The following is a 25,811-nucleotide window of genomic DNA, read 5'->3' on the forward strand; positions in this document are numbered from 1 at the left end:
GGGGAAGAGGGTCCCCAGAGCAAGAACAGCAGGTACAGAAGCCCTGAGGTGGCTGGATCTGAGGGAATGAGGAGTTGAAGGAAGGAGGTCAGAGAAATAATAAGGGTTTAGATCTTGTGCAGCTTAGTGGGTCATTGTAAAGATTTTTGCTTTACTTTTTGCAAAATAGAAAAGCATTCATGGATATACAGCTGAGTTAGAATTCAATTCACATATTTTGAAAAGATTTCCCTCTTGCTCTGTTAGAAGCTGACTACAGAGCTCCAGCCAAGATGGAGGCATAGGTAGAAACCCTTTGCTTCCTCACACAACCAAAAGGAGGATAACAACCAATCTAAAATCAATAAACAACCAGAAGTGCCAGAAAATCAAACTGCGTGGAGCTCTGACAACCAATTAAAGAAACAGTCAACCAGAACAACCACATCTGTAAAGCAGTGGATGGAGAGAACTCGCAGTAAGGTAGCGGACCACAAGGGCAGGGCTGACTGAATGGGAAACTGAGACTCAGGGCTGACTGTGGACTACGGAGGTTGCCGCAGTGGGAGAGACTACCAGTCTCATACGAGATCATTGGAAAGTGGAGCTAGAGATGGGCAGGGGAGCTGCATTGTTCCCTCCCTGGCCCCTCCCCCACAGGCAGCCCCACAGTACAGCAAGGAGGGTTGCCCTGCCACCTTACAACTTAACAGGTGACCTAAGACAAAGAAATATGGCCCAAATGAAAGAACAGAGCAAAACTTCAGAAAGAGCGCTAAGTGATGAGGAGATAGCCAACCTATCTGATGGAGCATTTAAAGCCCTGGTAATCAAAATGCTCACAGAGCTGATTGAGCTTGGTTGAAAAATGAAAGAACAAATGAAAGATACCCAAAATGAAATAAAGCAAAATATTCAGGGAACCAACAGTGACAAGAAGGAAACCAGGACTCAAATCAATGATTTGGAACAAAAGGAAGAAATAAACATCCAACTGGAACAGAATGAAGAAACAAGAATTCAAAAAAATGAAGAGAGACTTAGGAACCTCTGGGACAACTTAAAATGTTCCAGTATCCGAATTATAGGGGTGCCAGAAGGAGAACAATAGCAAGAAATTGAAAACTTCTTTGAACAAATAATGAAGGAAAATTCCCCCAGTCTGGCAAAGGAAACAGACTTCCAGGTAATCCAGGAAGCTCACAGTCCCAAAGAAGTTGGACCCAAAGAACAACCCTTGCTCCATGCACATCATTAAGTTACCTAAGATTAAAGATAAAGAGAGAATCTTAAAAGCAACAGGAGGAAAGGAGTTACCACAAAGGAGTGCCCATAAGACTATCAGCTAATTTCTCAAAAGAAACCTTGAAGGCAAGAAGGGACTGGAAAGAAGTCATGAAAGGCAAGGACCTACATCCAACATTGCTCTATCCAGCAAAGCTATCATTTAGAATGGAAGGGCAGGTAAAGTGCTTCCCAGATAAGGTCAGGTTAAAGGAGTTCATCATCACCAAGCCATTACTATATGAAACACTAAAGGGACTTATCTAAAAAAAAAGATAAAAAGCTTGAACAGTAAAATGACAACAAACTCACAACTATCAACAGCTGAACCTAAAAAAAATGGTGAAAGCAAAAACTAAGCAAACTAGAACAGGGACAGAATCAGAGAAATGAACATCACATGGAGGGTTTTCAGTGAGGAGGGGAAAAGGTAAAAGGAAGAAGCAGCATAATTGGCAGGCATAAGCTAGACAGGGAGAGGTCAAAAATAGTATAGGAAACATAACTCAAAGAACTTAGATGTACAATCCATGGACATGAACTGGGGGTTGGGAAATGCTGGAGGGCTGGGGGGTGCAGGATGGAGGGGGAATGGGGGGGGAAAATTTGGAAAACTGTAATAGCATAATCAGCAAAATATACTTTAAAAAAAGTTGACTATAGGTGAGCAAAGCTGGAAACAACCAGTGTGAGGTGGTGCTGGTTTGACCCAGAGGGTGGTGGTGGAGGTACTGGTAGGTGCTAGATTCTGGTTATATTTTAAACAATATGCTGGGAGATTGGGTGTGTGGTGTAAGAGACAGACTCCTAAATTTTGAGTCTGAAGATAGAATGACGAAGCTACCCTTAAATGAGATGAAATTCTAGAATAGTCAAATTGGATGAAAGAAGAATTCAGTTCTGGACATAAGGTTTACATTGAGTTTTTCACCCTCATGGAAAGCGCAAGTAGGCAGTAGGACAACAGTGGGGCAATCCGGGCTGAGATCTATCTGATCTTTCTCTCTCCCCTGATATCTCTTTGCTCTGATGTACATTTCCCTCTGCCCTCGCTTCCTAGAGTATAGTAGACTGCAATGAATTGTGAGGTTTATGAAGTAGGCCTTTTCCCCCAGAGCAGGCAATGGAGTGAAGACAAACCGACTAGAATAGATCACGATCTGCTAGGCTAAATGTGACTAGAGTGTGAGGTTGGTAGATAGGTCTCTTCCCCCAGAGCCAGCCAGGGGCCAAGGCAGACTGTCATTCACAAAATAAGATGCCATCCATGGTAACATACAACACTGTATTAAGTCAATCAAAAACAGCAATTTCATTTAGAATTTCTTTGTACATGTGCTTATGATGTCCTCAGTCTTCCGCTGAAAGGTAAATATGAGTTCAGCCCATCTTATATACAACAGTTCACTGATCTTTAAGACACCAACAATCAACCCTGATTTCACACACACACCAGGAATAAAAACATAGCAGCATCAATATGAGAGTGGAATTATGTTCATATATATTCCTTCTCAAAATATTTCAAACAATGTACAATAGTTTACATTCTAAGTAATTATACATATCCAGAAATCCATCCCCTTGAGATTTTCAAGCACATTTAAGTAATGATCTGTGTTTTTAAATTTTGGATGATCTAAAGTATTCTAATTTACAGCAATACCTGAACACTATTACTAACTTTTACTGCAAACTCACTGTTATTTTGAAATTGTTTCAATTACATACTTTCTTAAATTTTTTACATTTCAAAGACACTTTCAGGCATAAGTCTTTGGGCTTTGTGAACTGTACATTTTGGACAAAAGTCTATTACTCTTTACTATGAACGTAGAATTCAACCCCACTTGTACATTCCCTGACAAACAATATGGTTGTAGGTCCATATATACTATTTCCTAGGGTCTTCTTTCTTAAGGTTTCTTGCTAGTAAGAATTCTCACATGTAAAACAATCAGTGAATACTGAAAAATCAGCTTTCAACATTCTCTTCATTAATATTGTCTCTTTGGAATGAAGTCTCAGGTTGAGTAAGTTTTGCAAATGGGTATAGTATTGCCACATTTTTTGTATTTGCTAGGTTCTATCCAGTATAAATTACCCAATATTGAGAGCAGTATGAATTCAGATTAAAAACTTTACCAAATTCATTACATTTTTGAGGCTTCTCTTCCAATATATGTTCTGTGGTGTTCAATGAGGTTTGAAAATGGTTAAGTTCTTGTTCAGTTCTTCCAATTTTTTGGTTCTCCTCCAGCATGAATTCTCCAATATTAAGTTTTGAGCGCAGAATAAAATCTGTACCACATTCTCAAAAAAAATAAATAAATAAAACTATCCACATTCTCTGCATTTGTATGGTTTTTTCTAAATTGAATTCTGTCATGTTGAGCAAGATGGCACTGATGACTAAAAGATTTGGCACATACACTATATTATATTGTTTATCTACAATATGAAAAACATGATGTAGAATAAGTGTTGAGTAGTGATTAAAAGCTTTGTGCCCTGGCTGGTGTGGCTCAGTGGATTGAACACCAGTCTGTGAAGCAATGGGGTCACAGGCTCAATGCTCGATTCCCAATCAGGGCATATGTCTGGGTTGGGAGGCCAGGTCCCCTGTAGGGGACACATGAGAAGCAACCACACACTGATGTTTCTCTCCTTCTCTTCCTCCTTCCCTATCCCTCTCTCTAAAAATAAACAAATAAAATCTATTTTAAAAAACTAAAAGCTTTGCAACATTTATATGACCTCTCTCAAGTATTACTCTGATGATCAGAAAGGGATGGTGACTGCTTAACAGCTTTGCCATATTCACATGACTTGTCTCCACTATGAATTCTCTTGAGGTTTAATAAGGGTAGAGGAGTAGATGAAGGCTTTACCACATTCTCTACATATATAAGGATCTTCTACCAGTATGAATTCTATGAGTTGACTAAGAGCTGAGGACTGAATAAAGGTTTTACCACATTCTCTACATTTTATAAAGCTTCTCTCTAGCATGAATTTTCTGATGTTTACTGAAGGATGAGGAATACCTAAAGGCTTTACCACAGTCTCTACATGCATATGGCTTTTCGCCAGTATGAATTCTCTGATGCTGAGTAAGGTTTGAGGATTCCCTAAAGGCTTTACCACATTCTGTGCACTTATAAGTCTTCTCTCCAGTATGAATTTTCTGATGATAAGTAAGCTTTGAGGACTGACAAAAGGCTTTACCACATTCTCTACATATATAAGGCTGTTCTCCAGAATGAATTTTCAGATGTTGATTAAAATTTGAAAACTGGTTAAAGGCTTTGCCACATTCTGTACATTTAAAAGGCTTCTCTCCAGTATGAATTGGCTGATGTCGAGTAAGGGATGAAGAACACCTAAAGGCTTTGCCACATTCTATACATTTATAAGGCTTCTCTCCAGTATGAATTTTCTGATGATTAGTAAGGGTGGAGGACTGGCTAAAGGCTTTACCACATTCTCTGCATTCATAAGGCTTCTCTCCAGTATGAACTTTCAGATGCAGAGTAAGATTTGAGGATTGGATGAAGGCTTTACCACATTCTGTGCATTTATAAGGCTTCTCTCCAGTATGAATTTTCTGATGTTGAGTAAGGTTTGAAGAGTGGCAAAAAGCTTTACCACATTCTCTACATTTATAAGGCTTCTCTCCAGTATGAAGGTTTCGATGTTGAATAAGGCTTGAGGAGCGGCTAAAGGCTTTACCACATTCTCTACATTTATAAGGCTTCTCTCCAGTATGAATATTCCGATGTTGAGTAAGGGATGAAGAGTGCCTAAAGGCTTTGCCACATTCTCTACATTTATAAGGCTTTTGTCCAGTATGAATTTTATGATGCTGACTAAGGTTTGAAGAGTGGCAAAAGGCTTTACCACATTCTCTACATTTGTAAGGTTTCTCTCCAGTATGAAGGTTTTGATGTTCAATAAGGTTTGAGGAGCGGCTAAAGGCTTTACCACATTCTCTACATTTATAAGGCTTCTCTCCAGTACATATTTTTTGACGTAGTATAAGACCTGAAGGCCAAGTATACGTTTTACCATATTCTTTCCATTTATGTTTTTCACCAGAACAGATTTTCTTAACTCTATTTAAATTAAAGATTTTACTGAAGACTTTCTCACATAGCAAGCATTTGTAAACATCCCCAATAGCAATATTCTTTTGTTCAGTACTATTTGAAGATTCCTTTTGTAATTTGACACATTTATTTTGTTTATTTGTCTTCTCCACAATAGGAATAACCTGATGTATAATGTGATTTGACATTTGGTCAAAGATGTTTCCATCTTCATAATGGTTCTCTGGTAGATGAGTACTCTGATGTTTACCATCTTCATTATGGTTCTCTGTATGAAGATGAGTATTCTGATGTTTAAGATTTGACTTGTGGTTAAAAATTTTCCAATCTTCATGGCATTGATAACTTCTGTCTTCATTATACGGACTCTGGTAATCATTGAAGATAAAGAGGCCTTTAGTGACACCTATAATTTCATTAATCATGTGCACTTATTCCAAAATTAACTATTCTGTGATCCCTATATTAAACCATGTTGGTGATATGAAAAATCACTCCCAAGTTCATGAAAATTTTGTACTGGAAGAAAATAAAACATTATTTCTCAATGAAGTATAGTACCATTTTTGCCATGTATAATGTGCACTTTTTAGCCCCAATTTTTTAGCGAAAAATAAGGATATACGTTTACATGGATAGTACCTGAAATACCCAGTATCTGGTCTTGTGTTTTTTCATTATTTGTTACATAAAATGTCTTGTACCATAATAGGTTCAAAAATAAATACAAAATTTCTTTATAATACAAAAACAAGTATCTACATATAAATAATTGGAATAAAAAAATTAGAAGAAAAGGTATCTTTTCCTGATAATTTGGGCCCAAAAGGTGGGTGCACATTACACAAGGGAGTGCATAATGCATGGCAAAATGTGGTAATTCCTTAATAAAGGAATTGCCAAATTGATATACACTTAGAAAATTGTTTTCAGTCTTCACATTGTGAAACACATCAATCTGCAAATGAACTGACAATGGGGAGTTCTCCCAAACATATTCTATTTTTCACCTCTTTGGGTAACAAGGATTTTATTATGAATAATTATCCTAGCTAAGTTCTGTGCGTTTTAACATCCTTTCTTCATGTAACACCCTTTCTTACCAGGCTTTCATTACAGTATTAAAGGCACACATTTCATATCTTACCAGTATTACTTCAGAGATTAAATCTTCTATTCCTGGCTTTTGCAACAAGGCCTGATAGTCTTCAGATGACAAAGCTGACAGATCTAAAATAAAGAATCATAGGTATGACACTCAGGTAAATAAATTTACATTGTAATTATAAACAATTATTGAACAAATTACACTTTTGAGTAATTCAAAAACTGTTAAATGTTCAAAGCAAGACCAAGAAAGGTACAATGAGAAAAGGTTACATTAGTCCTGCCTGGTGTAACTCAGTGGATTGAGTGCCCACCTGTGAACCGAAAGGTCACCAATTTGATTCTCAGTCAGGGCACGTGCCTGGGTTGCAGTCCAGGTCACCAGTTGAGTGCGTGCAAGTGTCATCGGATGGATGTTTCTCTCCCTCTCTTTCTCCCTTCCTTCCTCCTCTCTAAATATCAATAAATAAATAAAAAAATTTAAAGATACATCAAAAAGGAGGAAACAGTTGCTTACATTTGCCAACAATACTGCTCAAAAACATGGAAGATTTTTTTTTAAGATTGTACTTATTTATCTGTAGTCAGAGGGGAAGGGAGGGAGAAAAAGAAGGAGAGAAATATCAACGTGTAGTTGCCTCTTGTGCACCCCGCACTGGGTCTTGGCCTGTAACCCAGGAATGTGCCCTGAGAATCGAATTGGCAACCCTTCGGTTCACAGGCCAGCATTCAATCCACTGAGCCACAACGGCCAGGGCAGATTTTTTCATCTTTAAACCAGCCCTATAAAATTGAGTAAGAAAAATTTTCTAACGTAATAAGTAAAATTGTAAACTACACTAAAGCTATAAACACATAAAATTTTTGTACATGTAAATATATACACAAATCCAAAAATCAGAAATGGTCTAATATCAAACATAAATCACTTTGATATTTCCTAAATAACTTTCAAAAATACAAACCATAAAATCTTACATCTATGTTATCAGATGTACAACATAAAAAATAGAATGTGACACCAATAATATAAGTAGATAAAGAGTAGAAATGGCAAGTAGTAGAGTTAGTTATATGCAACTGATGCTATCAGTTTAAAATTTATTCTTACAGCTTTAAAATGTTTTTAGTACACCCACCATGGTAACAAGAAAAAAATAAAATGATCCCAGTTAACACATGACAAAACTGTGTACTGCAAAATCACATTAAATCCATGTTTAAAAAAATGACAGAAACAAAACAAAATTTTCAAAATGCAAAATATAAAACCAATTCATGAAGTTAGTTGTTTTTATATAGTAACAAATTAACACACACACAGAGACACACACACAAAACACCTTAACAATGTAATTACAAAATCAATGGTATAAAGCATAACGAAAAATTTAGGAACTTCTGCCCTGGCTGGTGTGACTCAGTGGATTTAGTGCTAGCCTGGAAACCAAAAGGTCACTGGTTTGACACTCCCATCAGGGCACATGCCTGGGCTGCAGCCTAGGTCTCCAATAGGGGGCATGTGAAAGGCAACTACACATTGATGTTTCTCTCCCTCTCTTTCTCCCTCTATCCCCCTCTCTAAAAATAAATAAATAGAATCTTAAAAAAAGGTAAATATTGCTGGTTGCAATTTTATAAAATCAATAAATGAAAAACTCTCAGGCTGCTTGAAAATCAACCACCATCATGAACAACACAGTAAGTATATGGAGCGGGATGTTGATGACCAATAGACTACTTCACCAGAAACACATAGTCATTAACATCTTTAACCCAGATGAGGCAATAGCACTCACAAAGGAAGTCCAGGAAGCTCGGAGAGTCCCAAAAAAGTTGGACCCAAGGAGGAACACACCAAAGCACATCATAATTAAATTATACAGATTAAATATAAGGGAAGAACCTTAAAAGAAGCAAGAGAAAACAGTTACATACAAAGGAGTTCTGAAAAGACTATCAGCTGATTTCTCAAAAGAAATCTTACAGATAAGAAGGAGCTGGAAAGAAGTATTCCAAATCATGAAAGGCAAGGACCTACACCCAAGATTATTCTGTTAGGCAAAGCTATCATTTGGAATCAAAGGGCAGATAGAGGGCTTCCCAGACAAGGTCAAGTTAAAAGAGTTCATCATCAACAAGCCCTTATTACATGAAATGTTAAAGGGACTAATCTAAGAAAAAGAAGATTATATAGGAAATATGAACAATAAAATGACAACAAACTTAAAACTATCAACAACTGAACCTAAAACAAAAACAAACTAAACAAACAACTAGAACAGGAACAGAATCACAGAAATGGAGATCACATAGAGGGTTACCATTAGGGAGGGGGAGGGAGGGAGAATGGGGAAAAAAGTACAGAGAATAAGAAGCATAAATGGCAAGTACAAAATAGACAGGGGGAGGTTAAGAATAGTATGGGAAATGGAGAAGCCGAAGAACTTATATGTACAACCCATGGACATGAATTAAGTGATGGCAGGTAGGGGGTGGATGTTAATGCTGTTGGGAACGGGGTGCAGGGCAGAGGAGAATAAAGGGGAGGAAAAAATGGGACAACTACAATAACATAATCAATGAAATATACTTTTAAAAGAAAATACATAAGATCTTTTAAAAAATACAGAAAAAACAATCTACTGAATAGCAGACGTTATCTACCAATGATGCTAAATATCAAAAAAATATAAGGAACTTACACAGCCCTCTCCCCCCAAAAAACAATCCAACTGAAAAATGGGCAGAGGAGCTGACAGATACTTCTCTAAACAGGACATTAAAAATGGCCAACAGAAATATGAAAACATATTTAACATCATTCATCATCAGAGAAATGCAAATTGAGACCTCAATGAAATACCAGGACATGCCTATCAAGATGGTAATTATCAACACATCAACAAACAACAAATACTGGCAATGATGTCGGGAAATGACAACCCTCATGCACTGTCAGTAAGATTATAAATAAATTGGTGCAGCCACTACAGAAAGCAAGAGGGAGGTTCCTCAAAAATTTACAAAGAAGTACCACATAACACAGCAAATCCATTTCTGTGAAGTTATCCAGGTTCAAAATGGTATATGCACCCTTATATCTACTGCACCATTACCTCCAATAGTGAAGCTGTAGAACAGAATTTAAAAAATTACCTTTTTTACAATGGTACCATATAATTGGGAATAAATTTAGAGATATAATTTTAGTTGACATATAACATCAAAAAATATTTATTTCAACATGTCTCCTTCAGGCATTGAATCACTACGTGTTTACTCCAAAGATTTAAAAAACTACAAATATTACACCCATGTTATTGAATATAAAACAAACTTAATTTTATACACTTCACACTTTTTCAGGTCAAATTCTTAACCATCTTTATTTTTTAATCTGTGTATTAAGATTTAAATTCCTGTCTCAAATCAAGCATTAACGCCAAAATACAAAAACAAAAGGTGATCATCATCATGACAAAAACAAAACAGAAGCCATAAGATGAGAAAATATTTGTAAAAGACAACATATACAGAACTATTATGCAAAACATACAAAGATGTCTTCAAACTCAACAATGACAAAAAACAAACCAGACTAAAAAGGACCAAACACCTTAACAGAACGCGCACTAAAAAAGATGTAGATAAAAAATTAGTTTCTAAAAAGAACCTCCGCACCTTACATCACTCAGGAATTGCAGATTAAAACAATGAAAATTATATGAACAGAACATTCTTCAAGCAACACTTAACCCCTATGGGAAAGGTCAGAATACAGAACACTGAGAACAGCAAATGCTGCTGCGGATGGGAAGCACTGGGAACTCTAATTCACTGCTGATGAAAATGTAAAATGTTACAGCCCCTTCAGAAGGAGTTTGAGGGTCCTCACAAAACTAAAAATAAGGGGGTGGGCTGGGTGGAAGGGGGCAAAGGGAAAAAAAACGGATGAGTGTAATAGTATAAATAAAATACTTTTTTGAAAAACCTAAACATACTTATAATTCAATAATTGTCAGCTTTAATATTTGACCAAAGAGCTAAAAAGCCTACACACAAAAGCCTAAAAGGGACTATTTATAGAAACTTCATTTACAATATCCAAAAATTGGAAGCAGTGAAGATATCTGTCCATAGATAAACAGATAAGTAAACTGAAATACACACAATGAAATATTATTCAGCACTATACAAATATATCAAGCCATAGGAAGAAGTGATAGAAACCTAGATAGCATGAAGAGAAAGAATTTAATCTGCCTGACCAGGTGCTCAGTTGGTTAGTCCACTGTCCAGATACACCAAGGTTGTGGATTCCATCCATAGCAGGGCACATACAAGATTCCACCAATGAATGCATAAATATATGAAACAATAAATCAGTGTCTCTCTCTCTTCCTGTCTCTAAAAACTCAATAAATAAAATAAAAAATACAAGAACCCAATTGGAAAAGGCTACAAATTATAGGATAACAACTACATGATATTCTAGAAAAAACAAAAGGAAAGAGTAAAGCCATCAATGGCTGCGAGAGTACAGTGGACATAGGGATAAACAGGGATAAACAGGCAGAACACAGAGAATAAATACTTAGGGTTGATAAACAAGTCTGTATGACATTATAATGGTGGATATGTGTCATAAATTTCCCAAACCCATAGAACATATAATTCAGCAGCAAACCCTAATGTCAACTAAAACTTTGGGTGATAATGATGGACCTATGTAGGTTCATACACAACACAAATGTACCACTCTGGTGGGGGACATAGAGAAGGAGTAGGGTATGCATGTAGAAGCAGGGAAAGTGTGGGAATTCTGACTCCTACACAATTTTGCTGTGAACCTAAAACTTCCCTTTGAAGAGGTCTTTCAGTCTTCTCTGAAGTATCTGTATTCACGTCTATGCACCTTTTCTACGGTCTTTATGTACATCCAAGAAACAAATGTTTGCATCCTCCATTGAAATACACACATAATACAATATATGACGTCACAATAATTAGGATGACTGGTATCAAAAAAACAATATCAAGAGCTTCGAAAAATGAGGAGAAAGTAGACCCTACACATAGTTGAATGAAAGATAAATTGGTACAAACTGAATGAATAACAAAAAGTGTTCTGTCAAAGAATTAAAAGTAGAATTGTTAGCCCTTCACTTCTGGTATTTATCAAAGAGAATTCAAAAAAGGGTCTGCAAGAGACATGTACACACCTGTGTCAATTGCAGTAGTATTCACAAAAGCCTATATAGGTGAAAGCAAACCCATGTCTGTGAATAGATGAAAAATATAACATATACCTATAATGAAAAAAGGCTCTGCAGGACATAGAAAAAAATCTCATCATGTGATACCACAGGGACAAACACCGAGGACATTTTTTTTTAAGTGAAGCACACAAGTCACAAAAAGACAGGACATTATACAATTCTACTTAGGTGAGTAATCTCATGAAGTCTACCTCATAGGGAAAAAAAAGGTAGTTACCTGGGCCATGGTCTCTAAACCAGATTACCTCCAATTCCTCCCTTGAGACCAAGAACCTAAGAGTTACCTTACAAAACAGAAGTGCCCAAAATATGTTAAACTAATACAGAAAATGAAATCCTATGGGTGTAGTAGGTAGGAACTCTGAAAGGAAGTCATCCTCACCCAGGGAGACTAGGTTCCTGTAGTTCTCCAACATCACATCTGTGTACAATTTCCACTGAGCTGGGTCCAGGAACTCCAACTCTTCCTGAGAGAAGTCTACGGCCACATCTCTGAAGGTCAACGATCCCTGATAAAAATGACACATTTACATCGGAGCCATAAGCCAACTTCATACTGTCATCCAACATGAAAGCAGTGTTAGGAAAAGTGGTTTTGACCTAGGACAGTATCCTGAATTATCTCATAAAATCATATTAACCCACCCTGGCTGGTGTGGCTCAGTAGATTAAGCGCTGGCCTGCAAACCAAAGAGTTGCCGGTTCGATTTTCTGCCAGGGCACATGACTGGGTTGTAGACCAGGTCCCCAGTGGGGGCCATGTGAGAGGCAACCACACAGTGACGTTTCTCCCACTCTCTTTCTCCCTCCCTTCCCCTCTCTCTAAAAATAAATAAATAAAATCTTCAACTTTCCAAAAAAACACAGGCAAATGCACTAAAGACCTCATTAATGTTTACTGCAGTTTCTTTAAGTGAGAAGAATGAAAACACCTTGAGTATGACCAAATAACTCAAATGTTAACATTTTATGCAGACATACATACATACATAAACGAGGTACAAAACAAATGATAGAAAATGGAATTTTCATGTCAATGAAATTAAAATTATTTTGCGATTTTGTAAATATTGTAACTCTACTACCACTTGTGGATGATACCCTTTGTGTTTTATAAACACAATAGATACAGGAACACACATAATGATAAAAAAGAAGTTAAAGCCAGTGTTAGCTTTTTTAAAAAATATTTCTGGGTATCAACAGTAGAGAGCTATATCTTAGAAATTTAATTGAATTGAATGTACATTAATGATTCTTGTAAACTCTTGAAAATATAAAAAGTGATAATGTAGAGTTAGTCTGTGACATGTGGAATATAATGAACATTTACAGAAGGAGATCTGATTAATTAAATCCTCCATCTCTAAAGCCAGTAATCTCTAGGAAATGAACAGAAGGCCTTCATTTTCCAAAGGAAAGAGAAATTAAGAAGAGGGGAGTTTCCAGATGAAATATGATGCTTTGGGCACATTTCTTGATAATTCCCTGCTGGACTCTAGTTAATGATGAAGGGAAGCTCTTAACTACATAGTGAATAAAGAATAGGTCACTGAGGTACATGGAAGGACACGTCATCACTGCTGTGACGTTATTGGCAGAAATAAATACATAAATCATTATGTGAAAATTATCATAAATAAACACTAATTTTTGCAAATGTCAATACACATGTACCCTCCATGTTTTCTATACAAATACAGTACTGCATTTAAAGACAAGAGCCCTGGCTGGTGTGGCTCAGTGGACTGAGCACGAGCCTGCAAACTGAAAGGTCACTGGTTCACTTCCTAGTCAGGGCACATGCCTTGGTTCAGGGCCAGGTCCCCAGTTGGGGGCGTGTGAGAAGGCAACTGATTCATGTATTTCTCAAACATTGATGTTTCTCTCCCTCTCTTTCTCCCTCCCTTCTCCTCTCTCTAAAGATAAATAAACAAATAAATAGACATGGGTGCCTTTCCAGGTTGATCTGTCACAGAGGGGATTTGTTCAGTAGTTGAAGGTCATTAATTTGGGATGGGAATTCCTCATGTCTTTGGGGAAACTGGACAAAGAGAATGCAGAAAAGCCTATAATGCAATGGACAGAAATATATAAATGGCTGACCTTGACAATCATAAGAAAAAGAAAAAATAAGTAGATAAAAACAACCTCACTGGGCAAGGACATTAGAAGGAAAGAAATAAAAGTTGCCTCCTCTTAATCCACTGACAGGAGGAAAAGCAAACATTGCCACTGACCCAGGACACATTGTTTACTTGAGAAGCAGCCATGTCCTCCTGGTCCTGCTCCTGCTGTGGGCTCTTTTATCCTGGGATGATATGCTCAGGAGTCACATCTGCATTTTGAGGATGTACCTTCAAAGGCCTCAGCACAGCCCCTTATTCTTCTTCTACCACAGTCAGAGGCAGAAGAACCTGGAAATGTCACAAGAGAGTCAGGAACAAAGACCTCCTCCTCCTACATGGAGACCACACTGTGAGTTTTTCCTTCTTTTCAAGTGCTCTCTCCTCCCACAAATATCCAAAACCTTCTACAGTAAAGACAACATATGTTGCTCTCCTGAACCCCAAACCCAGCAGAGCATCCTGTTACCTCCCCTGACTAAAGATTGTTGTTCCTGCTTACATATGCATCTATGCATGCCTTTTCCTTCCCCTTTTCTTCCCCTCACACCCTGTAGAAAACCTTTACCTTTCTTTCTCCTAAACTCCAAGGGTCCTTCTTATGACTCCATGTCTGATTCCCTGACCCCACTTCCTCTATGTGTGACTAAGTAAAAAAATTTTTATGAAAAATAAAATGTATGTCATGTCCTTGTGACTAAGTTGGTTGTAGCATCTTCTTGTACACAGAAAAGGTTGTGGGTTGATTCTAGATCAGAGTACTTACCTAGGCTACAGCTTCAACCCCTAGTTCTGGAGCATGTACAAGGACCCATTGATGTTTCTCTTTCACATCAATGTTTCTCTCTCTCTCATCAATAAGCATATCCTTGGAGGGGGATTTTTTTTAAACGCACCCTAAAGCATTCCTGTTAATCCCTGAACACACCTTAGCATCTCCTGAAGCACTTCATTGAACAATGATGCTCCATCCAGAGAAGCTGTCCAACTCTGTGGAGGGTGACATACCCCATGGCATTTGTCAGAACTTCTCAGGTGACTTAACAGGACTCTAAAGGGAAGCAGTATAGCTTTAAAAAGAATGCAGGCCCAAAGGGAATGAGGCTCCACTCAAAGTTATATTATAAGGCAGTGCAGCCCCAAAAGTGGTGTCTTTATCTAGTTCCCTCCTGGTACCTGGGTTGCTCCACCAGAGCTGTTTTCTGTATACTGGGCCAGGCATATCAGAGTCATCACACCTCAGACCTCTGTGTACTGTGAGGAATTTAGGCAGCAACTTCTAAAATGACAGGCTCCAAAGCAAAAGCTTTTTTTTTTATTATCCAGGAAAAAAATAATTATATTAAAAGCATAAAATTATAAATGCAAGTTTTTTAAAACTTTGGGCAGATTTATTAGAATCTATAGGTGACATTATCTGAAAATCTACTGATCATATCGTCGGCAATAATGTTTTTTTTGGGGGGGGACAGATATTTTTTTAATTATTTTGTTGTTGTTCAATTATAGTTGTCTGTATTTTCTCCCCATCCCAAAATGCAAGTTTTGATACTGAAACTTTTAAAAAATATTAGCTATGAAAACATGTCCATCAAATTTCACAACTAATAGAGAGGATTTCTAGGAACCATGTTTCAGGTCAATTCAGTCCTTCCTTCAATATTTTCAGTGAATGGACAAGAGGGACTTCAGGGAAACAGCTCCTTTGTGGCTCACAGTCACTAATTCAACAAGTAACAAATGCAAGAAAAAGCTGCTGAACATTAGGTGAACTCATAAAAATAGGTTCTGACTGTTAATATTATAGACATCCTTACCAAGTGCACACTGAAATAGCCTGATATTATTGACTAAGTACCAATGTATGTCCCAACATATTACAAGCAGCACAAAGAATGCAGGGCTCAGATTTTAAACTAGGCACAATATATTTAAAAGAGAAATTATTGTGGAATTTTCTTTAAATGACTTCTATGGTCAAAGTTTAAAAAATGCTGAGACTACCTCATATTTAGAAAAGAATGTTAAGTGCTAGTTAAGAGATATCACCAATGCTTGTTTCAGAAGTGAATGACTACCTACACAAAAGCAGATATTCAACAGACTATGGTTTATCTCAATGTATTCTCAAAAAAGAAATTCAACATGAGATGTAAAATGAAAAGAGTAAATCCACTGCTCAGAAAGACAGGTCTTTGACCTCTAAGTGAATGAAGGTTGCAACTGGAACCAAGCAATTCTAAAATTCACAAACCTTATAAACTGGAAATTTGTAATCCTCATTCAAATCTGTGTAACTGAAACAACTCAGCAAATGTTAAACTAAATACATTATAAAGCCACAACCCATAAATCATGACATAATCCTCCACATCCCCTCAACTCACCATTCATCCATATCCGGGTTCCCCTTCTGCTACTCTGTACTTCTGTGTATGGATCTGTTTCTGTCTCTTCTGTGTTTCTCTGCACTGTTGTCCTTTCCTGGGTTTCCTCTAGCCCCTCCCCTGCTCTTTCTCCCCTCTTCTGTAATCCTCTACCTACACCTGTTCTCAAACAGTTGCTCCTTCAAGCCTATTTCACCTTCACTTGCTCTTCCTCCCTGATACGTTATTGCTCCCATCGCCATACACTTCCGTGTAACCGCCCAAGCCTGTGTCATCTCTGCGGCCCCTTTTAGTCTTTTCTGTCGCCCTCGCCGTCAAACTCTCAGTGCTGTTTCTCACTCTGATCCATCTCCCCAAACCACCTTTCTTTCCTTTCTCTCTCCCTCTTGACTCTTCTCCTGAGAACCACTCCCTCAGTCTGAAGGGCCTCATCCTTTGCTGGCCCCACGTCTGCTCACAGGCCCCTCTTCCTGTCAGCTCCTCTCGTCTCTGCAGGGCTCCTCTGTCTCCTCAGCATTTCTCGCATCTTCCTCCTCCATCTACTTTCCCCACTTATCCTTTCATTCCTACGTTGAAGCCCCGACCCTCCCACATCCCCTGAGTTACTGTCTAGTACAGCCCCTCCCTGACCTTCCCCGCCCCCTCACTTGTCCATCTCTCTCATCCGGCTCTGGATCCCGTCACAGCCTCGTCCCACCACTTCCCCAGCCGCCCCTTCGCTCTCACCGCTTCCACAAATCCCCTCCCCGCGTGGGCAGGTCAAGTCTCCTGGGGACACCGTGTTCTCCCCTCCTAAGTTCCACCCCATAGAAAGGGTGCTCTTCTTGGATTCAGGTCTCTTATTAAATTGGGAGTGCGGTCTGCAGATCCCGCGGCCGGGCGAAATCCGGGCTCCAGGGACCGAGAGTGGCTAGGCGGGGGGAGGGGTGCACAGGCTTTGACTGTATCTCCAGACTTTAAAGGGTGTGGGGTGGGAATGATGTCCAGGGAAGCGCTTTCAGCAGGAAAACCACAAGGCAGGTGGTGTCCAGCGACCCGAAGGCTGAAAGACCGCCGGCAGGAAGGCCCCAAGTTTCCCAGAAACGAGCGCCGAGCGTCTCACAGGGTCACCAGACTCACCTCTGTAGGAAGCTCGGGAGCAGGGATTCAAGGTCTATAGTAACTTTCAGGCTTCACGGGCCTAGGAAGGAGGACTGAAAAGTCAAATTTCAACCTGAAAAACCAAAACTTGGAAGGACCAAGTGAACATTTCTATTCCCAGCCGCTTTCGCGTCAGGAAGATACTGCGCATGCTCCTTAGGTCAGCAGATGGGCGGAGTCCGAGTTTGTGCTCACTGCCTCCTCAGTGAGGGCGATGGGAGGGGGGCTGGAGGGTGGGATGGGGGAGGTTTGAAAAGGACTAGTCCGGAGCAGAGATGAAAAGTACAGGGAAAGGGCAATCGCAGTGGCGTGGCCTGGGCTCCATTCCAGCTAGCCCAGCTTGATTGTAGCTTTCCTCGTTCATTGCTTTTCCTTTATCCACATAATTGTTGCTAGAATTTGTAACATTTCTTTTCAAAATTACTATTTTGGTGACCCCCCAAAGATTACATTTTGCCTAAGATCTTTGCCACCACTTGCAACCTTTCCCGGGGAGTGTCACCATCTTAAGTCTGTCAATAAAATGGCCCTGGGAGGGAAAAGGGCAGGTTCTGGGGACCGAAACTGAACACAGTGCTAGGGACAGGAGGCTAGGCCTGACAAATGGTCAGGCATGTGCAGTTACAATTAGGGAGTGAATGAGTGCCCTGTGTGGATCTCCTGGGGAGTGGCCTGAATTTCCAGGAGCTCTGCTTTCAAAGTATCGTGTTCAGATTTAAAAATGCTGCCATTGAAACCTGAAAAGTTGGTATTCATTCTGCCTGCTACCAACAGTAACAAGATGTAGAGGTAGGGATTGAAATTTTATGGAGGTTTTATGCAGATGGTCTGAGATCTGAGAAGATGGTGGGTTATGTACCCTAACACACCTTCTTATATTTCATTTTAAACCAGCTTTTTATAAGGAGAAAAAAAAGCATAGATAAGGGGTTTGAAATTGGAGGCAGGAGGGTGGGGAATATAGATGAAATGTTTGGGTTTAATGGAAAAGGTTAATGAGGTAAAAACTACAGTCCAGCAATCTCTTTAAATCCTTTCATCTGTTGACAAATGGTTCTTTTTTCTTTTTTAAAAGATTTTATATATTGATTTTAGAGAGAGGGGACAGGAGTGAGAAAGGGAAGGAGAAACATCAATGTGTGATTGTCTCTGGAGTGCACCCAACTGGTTCACAATCCAGACTCTCAGTGTCCTGAACTGAGAATCAAACCAGCAACCCTTTGGTTTGCAGGGTAGCACTCAATCCACTGAGCCACACCAGCCAGGACAGTAGTTGAAGGTCTTTAATTAAAGGCAGAATTCTTCACCTTGGGCAGCTTTGATAAAGATAATGCAGAGAAGGCTCTGGGACAAAGGAGAAATGTATATAAACTGCTGACCTTAATAATCATAAAAAGAAAAGAAAAGAAATAACTAGAGGAAAATCTTGCTAGACAAGAATATCAGAAGTAGAGAAGTAACAGTTGCAAGTTCTAAATCTACTCATGTTAGGTGGAAAAGCAATCATAGCCTTTGACCCAGGACACATCCTTTCCCTGAGAAGCAGCCATGTTGTCCTGGTCCTGTTCCTCCAGCTCTGGGTTGTTTTCTCGGGCAATGACATGCTCAGTAGTCAAGCCTGAATTTTGAGGATGTGTCTTCAAAGGCCTCAGCACAGCCCTTTTCTCTAATCCCACCACACTCACCAGCAGAAGGATGTGGAAATACTGGAAGTGCCACTCTCCCTTATCTTTGTCACAGAGTCAGGAACAATAAGCTTTCTTTCTGCTTTTATGTTGATGAGGGACCTCAAGAGTTGGAAAATTTTAGTTTTAGATAATAGTTTATAAGCTTAGTAGTCAATGCATGTAACAAAACTATTATTTCAGGAACTGAATATGTGACCCACCCTCACTCCAGAGATCACAGGCAATTCCACTTTTATACCCCAGGAGGACTGCAAGAAATCAAGATCATACCTGACCCATCTGTGCTGAGATCACTGATGGAGTTTTATTCTAGCAGAATTGATTTACCAGACCATCCTCTAGGAGAGGCAGCCTGGACTCTACATGCAGATGGAAGCAGTTGTGGGGGCAAAGAAAACAGAAAGGCTGGTTATGCCATAGTGAGTCTTGAAGGGGCAGTGGAGGCCAAGGCCTTGCCGCCTAGAACCTCTGCTCAGAAAGCTGAATTGATTGCATTGACAAGGGCACTGAAATTGTCACACGAAAGGAGAGTGAATGCGTATACCTACTCGAGGTTGGTTTTCCTGATTTGGCACACACAAGGTTCCATCTGGAAAGAAAGAACACTGTTAACCTCCAATAAAAAAGGAGATAAAGCATAGAGCAGAAAATTTGAAATTATTACAAGCTGTTCAGGTACCTTTATAGGTGGGAGTCATGCACTGTCTGGTGCATCAGAAAGAGGACACTGAAGTGTCTAGAGGAAACAGTCTGGCTGATGGAGCAGTGAAAGAGGCTGCTAAATGAACTCTTATAATACCTTTGTTACCTGTTCTAGATTTGTCACAATTTGACGTTGAATATTTGACTTCAGACAGAGATAAAGCTAATAACTAGGGTTTTGATAAAGGAGGTCCTGATAGTAGATAAAGAATAAGAAAAGAGCCATACTGCTTCCTGAACAATTGGAAGAGCCAGTCATGAAGCATTTGCAGGAGGCGACTCACTATGGAAGGGGCTCTTGAACTGCTTATATTAAATTACAGCTCACAGGTCCTGGAATTCCTAAAGCCATAAGAAAAGTAGTTGCTAGATGGGTTGTGTGCCAGAAGAACAGCCCCAAAACAGATCTCCATCAAAATAAAGGCTTGAGTGATGTGGCTCAGTGGGTTGGGCATCATCTCGCAAACCAAAGCCTCACCGCTTCCCAGTCAGGGCACGTGCCTGGGTTGCAGGCCAGGTTCCTGGTTGGGGTATGTGAGAGGCCACAGATCCATGTTCCCCTCACACATCAACATTTCTCTCTCTCTCTCTCTTCCTCTCTTCTCATGTCTGAAGAAATAAGTAAATAAAATCTTTATAAAAAGAAAGGGAAACAATAACAAGTATAAGGCCCATTTGGGGATTGGCAAATAGAATACACCCAGTTGCCAGGGGTCCAAGGGTGGAAACATTTGGTAGTCTTTGTTGATACCTTTTCAGGATAGGTAGAGGCCTATCCTACTAGAACTGAGATACCTTCAGAGGTAGTGAAAGCCTTACTGAAGGGAATAATTCCTCGCTTTAGCCTACCCAGCAGTATCCAGAGCAATAATGGAACTGCTTTTGTTTCAGAAGTTACACAGAAGTTTGGTAAATTTTTAGGAATCAAGTGGAGATGTTGTTACAGAACAGATCTGAGGCAGGGACAAAATACTGTTATTGAATGGATGCCCTCAATTCTCCCCAGGGCCCTCCTGTACCAGGTTCACCTTCCCTGCTGCCAGGGAATTATAGCTCTCAATGCCAGAGATTGGTAGAAAGGAAAAGAATTATTTATTCTTTTGTTGTACAGACTTAAGAGTAATGACTTGATGTCTTCATTAAAATCCCAAAGTCCCTTAAAACACCCACAAACACACACAGTCCTTCCTTCCCCACTTTACCCAGTCTGGGATACCTTATCTCAGGAAAACAAATAGAAGTCCATTACTCAGGTAGTCCCTGGTTCTTCCCAGAAATCCAGGCTCTGCTGGCATGCCTCCTGCAGTTCCCAGCACCATCAGCTGTGTTGCCAGGATCTCCAGTTCTTAATTCAAACCCGTGTGGCACCTTCTCTTGGCCAAACAGCAAGAGTCCTTTCACCCCTTTCCTTCCTGCAGCATCTCTCCTGCATTCTTCTAAATTGCTAAGAGAGCTCTCTGCATCGCTGCTACATATTGCTTTCTGGCTTCCTAAGCTGCATAGCAAAGGGAGCTCCAAAGCCATGTGTTTCCAAACTTTGCCAAAGCTGTGTGGTCCTCCCTCACCAAAGCCCTGTGTTTTCCCTATCGCAAAGCAGCCACGCCTGGGTTTTAAAATCCCAATGCCAACCTTCCTCTGTATCCCCATTTCTGACTCCTCCCACAATTGGCTACACCTGCCAGCATTCTCGTATTTTTCCAGCTTTTCTGGGCTGCCATAATAAGACCAGGCATGCTCGACCCAGTGGTGTGGAGCCAATCCTCTACAAGCTCTTATACAGACTTTGTAACCAGGGGGTTTTGCTTCCCAGTTACATACATCCTGTGTGGAAGTCATTCCCATCCCCCTGGCTCAAAGCATGGCCACAGCTATTTAATATATCCATGAAACCAGTTAAAAGTTATAGATACATTAAATGACCATTGCTGAGGTTATTTGCAAAACTTGCTGTGCAAAACAACTCTCGATGGCCCTGCTCCATGTGTCCCATGCCCCGGTTCAGACTTGTGGGGATGAAGACATCCTATATTTTTAATATTTCCTAGACACCCTGAGTTGTGGACCTGATTAAAATCCCTCTTTGGGGGGACCTCTGGCTGCACCCTGTTACAATTCCACACAACATGGAGAACCCAGGCTTCTGGGAAGATAGAGAAGATGTATCACACCTTGAAGCAAAATGTAGCCAAACAGAGTCAAGAAACTCATCTCCATGGAGATCAAGATTTTACTTATTGCCCTGCTCAGGATAAGGGTAGCTCCTTGAAGTGGGATTCACTTGATTCTTTATAAAATTCTGTACAGAGGACCATTTCAGGCTATGATTAGAGCCTATGGAAGATATGCATATAGATCAAGAAGTGAAGGTAAAGATAAGTGCAACATTTTAGTCAGAACTTAGCTGTAATTAATGACCTAGTTTGTATTACACACCTCTGCCCACAGGGTTGCTACATTCCTTTCAGCCTGGAGATAAGGTTCTACTTAACCCTTGGAAGACAGGATCCCAGACAGCTTCCTAGAAGAAAAGTGAACTGGACCTTCGGACATACTCCTCACCAGCCCAACCTCAGTGAAGTTAAAATGAATAAAACGCCAGACTAGGGAAAGCACCGAAAGAACAATGGACCACCAAACCACAAGAAGACCTGAAAATCATCTTTCAAAAATAGTAACTTATATTCTTTTTCATTACTTTTTGTTTAACTCCATTTTATGGAGGACTTTTTCTTTTCAAATTGAAACCGGAAAGGGCTGTGTCCCTGCTGCCTGTCACATACCAGACCCAATAAGCAGACAGAAGGATTGAATCTTTATGGGCACTTTATTCAGATGGATGGCCATCTGAGAAGAGGGCACATTTGTACCCTAACAGACCATCGTAAATTCCATTTGAAACTGACCTTTTTTATTAGGAGAAGGAAAGTGTAGGTAAGGGGTTTGGAATTCAGGGAAAAAGTTAATCAGATAAAAAGCTGCGGTATTCTTTCCTCTGTGTCCAGGGCAGTGGTCTTTATCTCTGTCCTGGATGGTGCTCTTTATCAGTGTCACCCTGGAGTACAATGGCTCAGGTACCATCCTGATTGCTTGCAGTCCTCCTGAAGCACAAAGGTGGAACTGCTTATGGTCTCCTGGAGTCAGAGTAGGTCATACCTTCAGTTCCTGAAATAGCTTTTTACATACATTGATTACTAAGCTTCTTAGCTGTTACCTGAAACTAAATTTTTTACAACATTGGAGCCCCCATCAAGTGGGATGAAAGTAATTGGGTATATTTAGCACAAGAGGTTCTAAACATCTCTTACTTTTGTCTTGCAGGAGGAACCTATATCAAACAAACTTTCACTTCATGTCTTGTAGGTGTTTGTATTTCCCTGGAAAGCCTTCAAATTTTTATTTTGTTTCAGCATATCAATAGGACAATAACCTCTGATATTTAAGGTTGGGAACTGTGGTAACTCTAAAGGACAGGGAAATGTTTTCCTTAAAAATCACTTACGTAGTCCCACTGGGAAAGTGTACAACTTTTGTCAAATGTGCTAAAAAGAGTTTTATGCTTTTAGCAGATGGAAATGAATTGCAACACCACCATTAATATATCTTATGCCATTGGCCAAGTCAAGTTGCCTGCAGGATTGTTGGTATCAATAATATGTAGAAGGACTGTTTATTCTTATGTTCCAGTATATACTTCCTGGGGACCATGCTTTCTAGCAAGACTGACAGCGTATTATTTATGCCTCAGAAGCCCCACAACACTCAGGCTCAATGGGAACTTTCCCTTTCACCTGATTGTAGTAGTGATTTGTACCTTTTTATCTCCACTGAATATATATATCTTTGACTATATTTCCCTTTTATTAAAATTAGGCACGTACCCTGACTGTGAATTGAACTGGTGACCCTTTGATTCACAGGCCAGCGCTCAATTCACTTCACTGAGCCACACTAGCCAGGGCTGACTATATTTCTAATGCCAGCCACGGTAATCTTTTTTAATATAGAAATAAGATTAACCTGTGCTATGGTAAGAGCTTTGAATGCCATCTCTCAAGCTATAGGTATCATCAGTCAAGAACTAGGACAAGTTAGAGAATTGATATTGGAAAATTGGACAACTATGACCCTGGCTACTGTGGCTCAGTGTGTTGAGTGACAGACTAGGACATGAAGGGTTGCAGATTCGATTCTGCCTCAAGACACATGCCTGGGTTGTGTGCCAGATTTCCAGTTGGGAGTGTGTGAGTGGCAGCCACATAATGTTTCTCTCCCTCTCTTTTAAACTCCCTTACCCTCTCTCTAAAAAAATAAATAAATAAAGTCTATAAAAAATCACATGACTATGGGTTACCTTCTTTTAAGACATAATCATGGATATGAAGAACTTAAAGGACTCTCCTGTTACAAACTGACTGGTAATTCACAGCTCATAGAGCATAAAGTAAAGCAGGTAAATGAAGAAGTATCGAAGATATAATAAAGAGAGGGATTCTTTTGTATTGATTTATCTAAACTAACTTCCTGGTTGCCTAGAAATACTGGTGTTTGAGAGGCATTTGTTGCTTTTATTCTTTTCATCTTTTATAAGCTGTTGTTAACAGTTTTATAAGCTGTTGTACACAGTTTGCTCCCTCTTATGTGGATCTGCAATGAAGTGTATTCTTAAACTCCCTGCCAGATTTGTCTAATGCTAAGATACATTCTCAACAGCAAAAATTATTACCTTCTATTTGAAACTGATCTCATAGAAATAAGGTAGTTTGGACTAAGAGTGGGAAAATTATGGGGGAACTGGAGTTGCAAAATTTTAGTTTTAAGTCGTATTTAATAAGCTTAGTAATTAATGCACATAAAAAGGTATTGATTCAGTAACTGAAGACATGACTTGTCCTGACTCCAGGGGACCACAAGCAATTTGACATTTGTTTTGAAGAAGGACTCCAAGCAATCAAGATGGTATCTGAGCCTCTGTGCTCCAAGGAGGTACATTCTGCCCCCAGATCATAGATAAAGAACCACCTGTCAAGAGATGAGCAGATGCAAGAGAGATTGTGGGACTGCAACTTTTATCTGACTAATCTTTTCCTTTAATTCCAAACCCCAACCTACAATTTTTCCCCCCTGAATTCTAAATCCTTTAACTACACTTTTTCCTTCCTTATAAAAAAGGCTGGCTTGAAATGAAATGTAAGATGGTCTTTTAGGGTATTTAACCCTCTGTCTCCACACATCGCCAGCTATCTAATAAAGCATCCACAGAGAGTCAATACCTGCCTCTACTTTCTGGGTTGGGTGGTGACAAGCAAGACAAATGCCAACTTTTATGCTCTCACACTGTGACAGGACATAGCTGAGCAGTAGCTATTCTTAGGTAGGAGCTAACCAGCAGCCGTTCCCAGCCAGCAGCCATTTCCCAGATAAGCAGTTATCTCAAGATCTTACACTAATCCACGTTTTAGAAGCTGCACTCCTTCCCTTCTCCTTCTGCCTGTGTAACAAGCATATAAAGGAAACTCCAGCTTGAGCTCATTGCTCAGAATTTGGGATTCCCCTCTGAGCACACACGTGTAATAAAGGATTATGCTCCACCATCTCTCCCACGTGTGAGTTATTTTTCCACAACATTTTGGTTCCCTGACTGGGAAGCGACTTGCGCAAGCAGGCATTTTGCCTCCGGTGAAGGTGACTGGTGGGGGGGGTGGGGGGTCGGCGGGGGAGCCCTGCCACAAGGGAAGGAGCACGTGCCCTGATTGATTCGGGCTTCCCAGGGTGGAGACTCCTGTGCCGTGTCCCCGACTGCTCTAAAACCTAGGCGGAGGGGGAGAGACAAACCACAAACTGTCGGAGGTGCCAATCGGAATTGGTAAGTGCCCCGGGGACCAGACCCAAGACCAGAGAGAGGCTGATCACCTCTCAACCAGAAAAATTCAGGAGTCTGAGCCAAGGCTCAGACCATCGGACTCCTACTTGGGGGAGGAAAAGTTGTAAACTCTGTGTGACTGTGTGT

At 39.9% G+C, this 25,811-nt stretch overlaps 1 protein-coding gene across 1 annotated transcript; it reads right to left on the bottom strand.

Moving 5' to 3' along the window:
• Window positions 1–1,985: 1,985 nt before the first annotated feature.
• LOC123824179 (zinc finger protein 260-like) lies at window positions 1,986–17,542 on the bottom strand. The gene is given in 7 exon segments (XM_045847294.1): window positions 1,986–4,112; window positions 4,114–4,254; window positions 4,256–5,740; window positions 6,520–6,602; window positions 12,144–12,270; window positions 14,002–14,178; window positions 17,394–17,542. Coding segments are annotated over 6 exon segments (1,956 nt in total). The 5' UTR covers window positions 14,035–14,178; window positions 17,394–17,542; the 3' UTR covers window positions 1,986–4,025.
• Window positions 17,543–25,811: the final 8,269 nt, after the last annotated feature.

Source organism: Phyllostomus hastatus, unplaced genomic scaffold (genome assembly GCF_019186645.2).
Source record: "Phyllostomus hastatus isolate PE091 unplaced genomic scaffold, TTU_PhHast_1.1 phas_contig_549, whole genome shotgun sequence".
NCBI lineage: Eukaryota > Metazoa > Chordata > Mammalia > Chiroptera > Phyllostomidae > Phyllostomus > Phyllostomus hastatus.